General features: G+C 52.8%; 1 protein-coding gene across 1 annotated transcript; it reads left to right on the plus strand.

The window, feature by feature from the left end:
• Window positions 1-1,804: 1,804 nt before the first annotated feature.
• On the plus strand, window positions 1,805-5,871 carry B3gnt7 (UDP-GlcNAc:betaGal beta-1,3-N-acetylglucosaminyltransferase 7). Its single transcript, XM_021173258.1, has 2 exons — window positions 1,805-2,136; window positions 3,605-5,871. The coding sequence occupies exons 1-2, from the start codon at window positions 2,126-2,128 to the stop codon at window positions 4,785-4,787; spliced, it is 1,194 nt and encodes a 397-aa protein (XP_021028917.1). The 5' UTR covers window positions 1,805-2,125; the 3' UTR covers window positions 4,788-5,871.
• Window positions 5,872-9,776: the final 3,905 nt, after the last annotated feature.

The following is a 9,776-nucleotide window of genomic DNA, read 5'->3' on the forward strand; positions in this document are numbered from 1 at the left end:
GAGCTGAGACAGGGCACCTGCTCTTTCCCAAAGTCACACTTACAGGGCAAAAAGAGAGACGCCCAAAGCCCAGGCGGTACCAGCTGTGTTGGCACATCTGCAACCCCCATCGTTCAGAAGGCTAAGTGATCTGGAGTTCAAGGCCACCCTGAACTGCATGCCAAGACCCTGACTCAAAACAAACCACAATACCCTGGGTGGAGTAACAGAGACAGGGATAGGTAGCCAGTACCAAGCTAAGACAACCAGGACTGAAGACTGAGGACCGGTGACCTGGGACTAGTGGGACTGCAGTGACTCCTAGGGGCAGGCAGCCAGGCCAGTGAGACTTACACTTCAGGCCAGGGCTTCTTGAGGACTTAAAAAGGGCATTGTCCCGGGATTCTCCTCTAAATTTTTCATCTGGGGCTGGTGAGATGGCTCAGTGGGTAGGAGCACCCGACTGCTCTTCCGAAGGTCCAAAGTTCAAATCCCAGCAACCACATGGTAGCTCACAACCATCCATAATGAGATCTGACTCCCTCTTCTGGAATGTCTGAGGACAGCTACAGTGTACTTACATATGATAAATAAATAAATTTATAAATTTTTTTTTCATCTGAAGGCCCTTCATCATTTCCGACTGGAGCTTACAAATTCCAGAAAATTCCACTATTTGTTTAAGCACACACCCCAGCCTAAGGAACGCTAAGGGAAGGACAAAAGTAATCTTCACCCTTAGGACTCCCTGGGACTTTCTGGTCTCCCTGTATTCCCTGGGAGAGGGACAGCATTGCAGAAAGGTATTGAGTTCCCCAGTCCTACTATCTGATAGAAATGCCTGAGCAGGGACTCAGGGACCACCTCCTGAGCCAGGCAGACCTTCTGGGTTTGAATAGTAAGGTTGTGACTTAATCTAAGGGTGTGCGTCCCTGACTCTAACTCCTGGTAAGCTAGAAACAAACCATAGCTCACGTCTCCAGAACCAAGTGAGCCATTGATGCCGGGGACCTAGAACCAGGCTTGACAGATAGGAAGTGCTGGACGTTAGAAATGTAAAACGTTTCCATTTCAGTCCTGTGGGTATTTTTGAAGCGACCCCAGACATCTGGATGACAGAAGGACCAGTAAGTAGCCTTATCTGCCAGAAATGTTCCCAAGTCACCCAGAGGAGGCATCAAGGTGTCCCCTCCCTCCCTGTACTGTGATTGTGTGTAGCCCACTCCCAAGAGAAAATGGTGCTCACACCGCAGAATAATAAAAACCTGGAGACAAAAAAAAAAAAGTGGGGGTGCGGTTAAGTGAAGGATTTGTTGGCAATACAAGAAGGAGGTTTTTGTTTGTTTTGAGACAAGAGTCTCATTAGGGAGACCTTGCTGGCCAGGAACTCACCATGTAGATCAGGCTGGCCTAAAACTCGCAGAAATCCACCCTCTGGGATTAAAAGCACGTGTGAACACTCTAGCAAAAGAATGGACTTTTTGCAGAGGATAATAAGCCTTCTCACTGGGGGATGGTAGTGCAGAAAGAGTGGTAAACCCAGAGCTGGATTGACCTGAGCTGGCTTGGGGTCTAACACAGGCAACCCAGCATGATCTCCTCTTGAGACCGCCGACCAGGCCTAAGCGAGCCTGGGAAGAAGAAAAGTAGAGAGGGCAGAGATAAGGAAGCTTTAGGGAAACAGCCTTTATTCGCCTCCCTCCACTCTACACACCCAGGGCTACTCCAAAAGGAAGCAACCAGGCCGCTAGGCTCCGGGTGGGCGTGGAGGTGGGCGGCGTCCGACGTCCCCACGTGTCCCGAAGGAGGAGAGGCAGGCGACCCCGTGAAGGCCCAGCAGCGGGGAAGTCGCCGCCTCAGGATGTTGGCGTTCCTCAAGGTCTCTGAGATTCTGGCTCTTCCCTTCGCGATCCCGCGGGGCGTGCCTCTGAGGTGGCCAGGGCTGAACGGAGTTGCTGTCCCCACCGTGAGCCGGGGCACGAAGGGTTAACCTACCTGGGCCGCCGCCCCTGCGGCCCCTCCTCCAGCCTCAGGGAAAAAGAAAGTCTCAGCGGGGGCGCGGCTCGGCCTCGTCCCGCCGTCCCCCGCCGCAGCGCCCAGAGCTGTGATCCGTGCGCCCCGCTCAGCTGCCCTGGACCGGGCCGCCATGTCTCTATGGTGAGTCGGGGTCCCGGTGGGGCGCAGAGTACCTCCGAGCTTCACCTCCTCCCGGGGCCGCAGACCGCAAGGGATGCACGCTAGGTGTCCTGGGACCGACCCCAGTTTCCCCGGGCAGCGAGGGTGGCGGGAGATGCGGAGCAGGGCGCGCCGCCGGAGCGGCAGGTGGGATGTGGGAGATGCGGGGCGCACGCTTGGCTCCCTGGCCAAGACTCTGGCAGCCTGTATGCAAGGTCTCTCTAGCCTTGGGGTTTCACTAGCAGACACACACACCCGACCCCTCCGGTCCCTCTTCCCTCCTGTGGCCTCTTCTCCGGACCACCTCGACCCTTCTCCTTCCCCGGCTTTGCTCTTACTAATGGAGAGGACGGGTATGTGCGAGCCAGGGCCCTGAGGCTGGTTCTTACCCGGACTCCGGAGCTGCGACGTGGAGCTTCTTTAGAACCCCGAGGACTGGAGGACTGGGTTGAGACTCCTCTTACTTCCATTCCCAGCCGGGCACCTCCAGTCATTTCTGTCTTTCTCCATCCAACCTGGTTACCAGGAAGTCTTGGGGCTCTTGAGGAAAGCTCGCTGAATGTGGATAGGAGGACTCAACATTCACTCACCCTGCGCCTCCGCAGGCTTAAAACCTGGGGTTATCTCTTACGTGCTTCGTTGCCCCCTGGCTCTTGTACCTCCCAGACTTGGAGGTGAGAGCCATCTCTCTGCTGGCCCAGTCCTGGAAGGCCATGAGTCTCCCAGTGTGAGCTAAGGAGGAAAGGTTCTTGGGGAAGGAGGTACAGGCAGGATCATTCTTGAGAAGAGCTAGGATTTCTGCCTCTGAAAAGGGTGTGCTGGGGGGGTTACTTGACCAGATAGGGGCCCTGGAAAGTGGGTTTTCTTCCTCATTGCTTCGTGTGGAGTATAAAGGTAGGGATAAGGAGTCGTGATGGGATCTGTCCACTTCCCTTTGAGACCTCCCATTTAGAGCAAGAAAGGCTCTTTTCTGTTGAATCAGTGGGGGGGCTACTAACCCACTCCCCACTGCATCCCACAAGGAGACTCCCCAAAAGCTGCAATAAGGATACTGTCTTTTTCCCTTAGAGTGACTGGTTCAAAGTGATACTGCTGTCCACATATGTATGTGAACTAAAAATAAAAAAACAGAGCTCAGGGGATGGATAGTGGTCTCTTTTCCTGGCAAAATGACAGCATTTCACTGGGTTCGTGCCTGGTACTTTATCCTGTGTTCTGTCCCATTTGGGGGGAACTTGAGGGGTTAAATGGCCCCCTTCCCAAAATTGTTGGGTTTGGGACCCCAGTAGCTGAATACACAGTGCTTCTTGAGTTGGGCAGTTAGCATGAGAAAAGAAGCAGGATCCTCTGACCTTCCAGGAAGTAGAGTCCACTGGCCCATCTGTGGGCCCCTAATCCTCAGGAGGAGTATGAGTGCCAGCTCACCTTCCTCTCTGCTGCTCCCCTTTAGGAAGAAAACCCTCTACAGGAGTGTATGCCTGGCTCTGGCCCTCCTTGTGGCTGTCACCGTTTTCCAGCGCAGTGTGACCCCTGGTCAATTCCTTCAGGATCCTTTACCACCCACTCTGGGGCCAGCCAAAACTGGAAATCTGGTCAACCCCAACAGCTTCTGGAAGAGTTCAAAGGATGTAGCGGCTCCCACTCCCACGGTTCCTCAGGGACCCCAGGTCTGGGATGTGATCACCACTAACTGCTCTATCAACATCAACATGACCCATCAGCCCTGGTTCCAGAGTCTGGAGCCACACTTCCGACAGTTTCTAGCCTATCGGCATTGCCGGTATTTCCCCATGTTGCTGAACCACCCAGAGAAGTGTGCTGGCGATGTCTATATGCTGGTGGTTGTCAAGTCGGTCATCACACAGCACGACCGCCGAGAGGTCATTCGTCAGACCTGGGGCCACGAATGGGAGTCAGCGGGTCTGGGCAGGGGTGCAGTGCGGACTCTCTTCCTGCTCGGCACGGCCTCCAAGCAAGAGGAGCGAACCCACTATCAGCAGCTGCTGGCCTATGAGGACCGTCTCTATGGTGACATCCTACAGTGGGACTTCCTTGACAGCTTCTTCAACCTGACCCTCAAGGAGATCCACTTCCTCAAGTGGCTCGACATTTACTGTCCCAACGTCCCCTTCATTTTCAAAGGGGATGATGATGTCTTTGTCAACCCCACCAACCTGCTCGAGTTTCTCTCTGACCGGCAGCCCCAGGAAAACCTATTTGTAGGTGATGTTCTGAAACATGCTCGGCCCATCCGCAGAAAAGATAACAAATACTACATCCCTGCCGTCATGTATGGTAAGGCCACCTATCCGCCCTATGCTGGTGGAGGGGGTTTCCTCATGTCTGGCAGCTTAGCTCGGCAACTCCACCATGCCTGTGACACACTGGAACTCTTCCCTATTGATGACGTCTTCCTGGGCATGTGCTTGGAGGTGTTGGGAGTGAAGCCCACAGGCCACGAGGGCTTCAAGACCTTTGGCATCTCTCGGGTCCGAAGCAGCCGGATGAACAAGGAACCGTGCTTCTACCGGGCCATGCTTGTGGTCCACAAGCTGCTCCCTGCTGAGCTGCTGGCCATGTGGGATCTGGTGCATAGCAATCTTACCTGTTCTATCAAGTTCCAGGTGCTCTAAGGTTGCTGAGCCCCCAGTGCGTTTGTCCTCGGGGGATACATGGCATTGTCTTTGGTCCCCTGCAGGAGGTGAAGGGTTTGGGCCCTCTGTGCCCCTAGGTGTGGTGAGGTACAGAGAGCCAGAGAGGAACTCCCAGAAATTCCCAGAAAGAGGTCCAGGAATAGCCAGAACGTCCCTGACTGGAGAACCTGGATCTCTCCCAGTCTGGGCCTCTAGCCTGACCTCTCTAGCCTGGTAGGAGGCCCTGGTGGCCTCTAAAGGAACAAATGCTCAGGTACCTGAGCTAGACCTGGCCCCAGTGGGTCTGTGGCTGCCTCTTGTCCTCACAGGGAAGCCCCTTTCCTGTGAAATGCCTCTGGCTCCCTGAGGGTCAAGCAGCCTTTGTGGGAGCTCAGGCCTGTGCAGGTCCACAGGTGTCCCCCGCTCCACATCTCTGGACCTCCTAAGATAGGAGCTCTCTCTCCATAGGCCCTCAGCACAGCCCCAGGCTTGCCTGGTGTCAGCTGCCGAGGCATGGCTCCTGGCTCTGACTTCTCTTGCCCAGAAGCCTGACTGGCCGCTCTGACTACCTCAGCACTCCTCTAAACCTCAGTGTGGGCTAGTGCCCCACCTTATGCCCCTGACACAGAGCAAAAGAGCAGTGCTCCTGCATCCTGCCCCACCCCACCCCCACCCCTCCCCCACAAGGCACAGTGATCCTTGAGCACAGCCCAAGCCAGGTCTCACCTTTGGCACCTCACCAATACTGACTCCCTGGCCAGAAACTGGCCGGTTGGGCCCTAGATGTAGACATTCTTCTATTACTGTGAAATTTTATTTATGAAGAATTGGAAGGAGGCGGCTCCAGGCCTTGGGAGGTGTACCTCTTTCCTGTACACTTTCCTTCATCAGTTAGCATCTTTACCACTCACCCCCTGCCTTTCAAGCTCTCCCCCACTGACACCCCTACTTTTCTGGGGCCTGCCCAGATATTTTCCCCTGTGAAAGAATACCACCTCCCACCTCTGGCTGGGGTCACCTGGAAAAGATGGAGCCATCTTCTCTATTTTCTCAATAAAACAACTGGTTGTTGAAGGTGTCTGAACTAGCAGCTTCCTTGGTCTTGGCTAATGGGTGTGTAAGACCTCTAGAGGGGCCTTAGAGGAAGTGGAGAGCTGTGGTGGTGCAAGAAGCCTGTGAGGCTCTAATACTCAGGTGACCACATGGCCAGCTGAGGCCTTGGCCTAAGTATCAATTAGCAAAAGGCAAGAGTTCAGGCCCAAGGCTAGTATTCTAGTGGATGCCCTTAGGCAGAGTACACAGAGGCTCACAGGCTCCCTGATGTCCTTTGGAAAGCATTGAAGTAGACTTGGCTGGAAGGAGAGCCCGCCACATGCAGGACTTTTGCCAAAGCTACTGCTTCCAGAGAAGGGAGAGCGGTTACTGCCAGGCCAGGATCTTCTGAGATGGTAGTGAACAGGCCAGCTGTGTCCAGCTCAGAGCGCTCCACCATGGACCCAGTGGCTCTGATCCAAGTCCTAGGGTTGGAAAGGACAGGGCTGCCACCATTTCTCCCTAGCACAGGTCTTCCCACACCTCTTTTTGTTAGCTGGCTATATTATGTGTAGAGCTTAGTGCAAAACGCATGCCTAGTTCCTAGAAGTTAAAAACTTTTAAGATTGCAACAGTGCAGAGCCCTTTAGAGGAGCCAGCCCCCAGAACAGCAGCAGGAGAGCTAGAAGGGCCAGACAGAGGCTCAGGACTATGTGTGTAGCTGCATCTAAGGACCAGGGAGAGACATGATTTAATCAAAGGTCAAGGGAGAGAGATGGATGCTTGGTTGTGCAGCTAGGTGGCAGGCGGGCCTGAATCTCAAGCCTCGGAGGTTTAGGGAAGTGTCTGGAGCTGACCCTAAGAATGGGGCAACAGATCAGTAGTTCTGAAGCTACTACTTTGGCTTCCTTTGTCTTTGGCTTGGGTCCTGTGGACTGGGAACTCAGTGAAATTCGCCCCTGTACTGTGGGTCTTGATAACTAGTGATATTATTGAGACTCGGGCCAATCACTTCTTCCTGAGCCTTGCCTACTGAGCCAGGGTGTGTGAGGTTTTTGCTTCACTTGCCCAAGGCTGGGCAGGCAGGCCACAGTAACTCAGCAGAAGGAAGGCCAAGGAGCCCCTCAGGGGCATGCTGTCATGCTTTCCATCCCCCTGCACCAGCCCTGACTGAGCCTTGTACCTGATGCTTAAAGGACTAGGGGTATTTCCCCGAGGTAGACTGGAATGTGGGGAGGAGCCACTATGGGGTGGGGGTAGGGAGGGGAGACAAAGGGGAGGTTCCCTGCTGAGTTTGCTCTTTGGTCTGGAAGTGGTGGAAACACACCAGACCCAGAGATACTCAGGCAAGGCTTCTCTGTTAAGACACAGCTCCAGCCAAGAGCAGGGTTAGGCCAGTGGTTCCTAGAACAAAGGAAAGCGGTTACTCTTACAATTAAAAAAAACAAAAAACAAAACTCCAACCATCCCATCCAGGTTATCTGATGGAAGGAAGGGATTCAGAACCAAAATGGGTATTGTCTAGTCTTGACTGGTTTGTGTCCCCGTCCTCCCTGCAAGAGTAACAGATTGTAGAAAGCTCTGGTCCTGACTGGTCAGGGGCTAAGCAGTGTCATGCAGTTCACTAAGCAGCTTTGACTCTCGGGGTTGGGTATATTCTCTGGAGATCGCCTTTATCCTACATCTGAGAGAATGAATGATTGCGGTTCTCCGCTCAAGGCTATGTGCGGGCCCTGGGTCACTGTTTGAATCTTCGGATAGAGGACCAATCAAACAGGCTAACGTCAGATGGGCCTGTCTCTTTTAGGTGGCCCCTTCTGTTTCAAGTTAGGGTGCTCTCTGCAGGCTCTGAACTATCAGAACACAGCAGGGTTCACATCCTGCTAGTCCAAGCAGGACAGGACTCTCTTCCCCAAACTATACTGTGAGATGCTGTTCAAACTGTCCCAGCTGCTGCAGCCCCTGCAGGACCCCCTCTCAGTTGCCATTGACTCTTTCCAGTTTGCCTAAGAATTTGAGTTCCCAGCCTTCTCTATCCAGGCTGTCTCTAGAAAGACACTTATTGCTGGGATTACTTAAGGAAACAGGCATAAAGATAAAGGCCTTTCCTGGAAGATTCTGGCATTTTCACCCTTGTCTTGTTTCCTAGTTGAGAGGTGTGGCCCATCACCAAGGTTGCATGACAAAAGACAACAAGACAAGTCTTAACAGGTTCCTTCCCGAGGCCAATCTCTATTACCCCATGCTGGACTTGATCTCACAATGACTCCACACCTCCTGGTAGCTGGTATTACAGGTGTTAGATAGAGACTGGTGGAGGCTATGTGAAAAAGGAAAGGAAGCAAGCAGAATTGTCCCCCTAGAGGCCAACCACTGCGGAAGCAAGACTGTGTGAGCATGGCCTGGGGGCCTTGGGGGTTTATGAGCTTGTAAAGTGGGGTTGGGATGGAAAGGTCTGGCTGTAGGTCAGTTCCCCCCACCCATCCCCAGTCTCAAAATGGTAGATACCAGCCGGTGGGTATGTGGATCACCTGATCCAAAGCTTCCACAGGTGTTGTGTCGACTCTGCTGTCCAAGTCTGAGAGACTGTCCCACCGGAGGCTTCTGGGTAATTAACCCTTCAACAGGCAAGTTCTACCGTGCCAAACCCGTGCAGTGCTGAGGTAAAGCCAAGGTTTCTTGCAGGCTTAGGCAAGCACTCTACCAACTGAGCTGTCTCTCCAGCTCTCTAAAAGTTTTCCAGTCAGGCTGGAGAGGTGACGCAGTGGTTAAGAGCACTGACTGCTCTTCCTGAGGTCCTGAGTTCAATTCCCAGCAGCCACAAGGTGGTTCACAACCATCTGTAATGAGATCTGATGCCCTCTTCTGGTGTGTGTCTGAAGACAGCGACAGTGTACTCATATAAATAAAAATAAATACATCTTTAAAAAGGAAAAAGTTTTCCAGTAATCAAAAAGTTTCTGAAGGGGTAGAACTCAAAAAACCAGGGAAGGCTGTTTTAATGACCTAATCAGACTGAATGGGGAGACCGAGCAAGTCCTGTCTGCTTGGACTTCTCGCACAACGACCTGTCTTGAGTTAGGACTCCTACTCCCAGACGAAGATTAGGCTCCTCTGTGGTGAGTCTCTCAAGTAGAAGGGGACAAAGTGAACTTTCTAAGTCTTATGGTTTCCTTTGGGTTTCCTTTTCTTCTCCTTTAGTTCAGGGTGACAAAGGGCTGGCACTTACTATCTTCGGGTGGACATTAGTAACAGTAACAACTGCGGAGGAGGGTAGTCACTAGGTCCTGCGCTGGGAACATTTTGCATGTATAATCTATATTACTTTGTCTTTAGTAAAAACAGGTTTACGTTTCCATGTAAACTCTTTTATGTACCCTTGTCAGGGTTGGTGGTGGGGGAACCCATACACACCCTCTTGGCTCTTACTCCCAAATATCTCAGCAGGCACTTCCAACTGTTAGCTCTCGCTCCACACCGGGGCGCTACTGAGCGGACCTGCGCAGTTCGGGGGCTTCTCAGGCCACGCAAGCTGCGGTGAAGCCTGAACTTCAGGCATCTAAGTATCTGCCTCGGTAACACTCAACATGACAGCCATCCTTTACCAAAGAGCAGTTGGCTGTGGGGGACCTGGGTCCAGGGCCTCTGGATGAATTCCATAAACAACCTCAGGCTCTGTTATAAAGTGGCAACTTTTAGGTTTGGGATAACAATCGGTGTGTGTGCTGCGAGGAGGGTTTGCTTACTAGGAACAGAAGGCTTCAACAGCAAGAAGTTCCTGTCCTCAGCTACCAGCTCTGTATTCAAAGGGGACTTGAAAGGAGGCAAAAGGCCATCCCAATGTTACCCAGAGCTGGGCGGCCTCCTCCAGCATATTTGCATAACTAAAGGAGACCACTTAAGGAATCCTGGCTTTCACAAAGGAAACCTGTTCCTAGGTGTAGTACCGGGGAGTCG

Source organism: Mus caroli, chromosome 1, assembly GCF_900094665.2.
Source record: "Mus caroli chromosome 1, CAROLI_EIJ_v1.1, whole genome shotgun sequence".
NCBI classification, from domain to species: domain Eukaryota; kingdom Metazoa; phylum Chordata; class Mammalia; order Rodentia; family Muridae; genus Mus; species Mus caroli.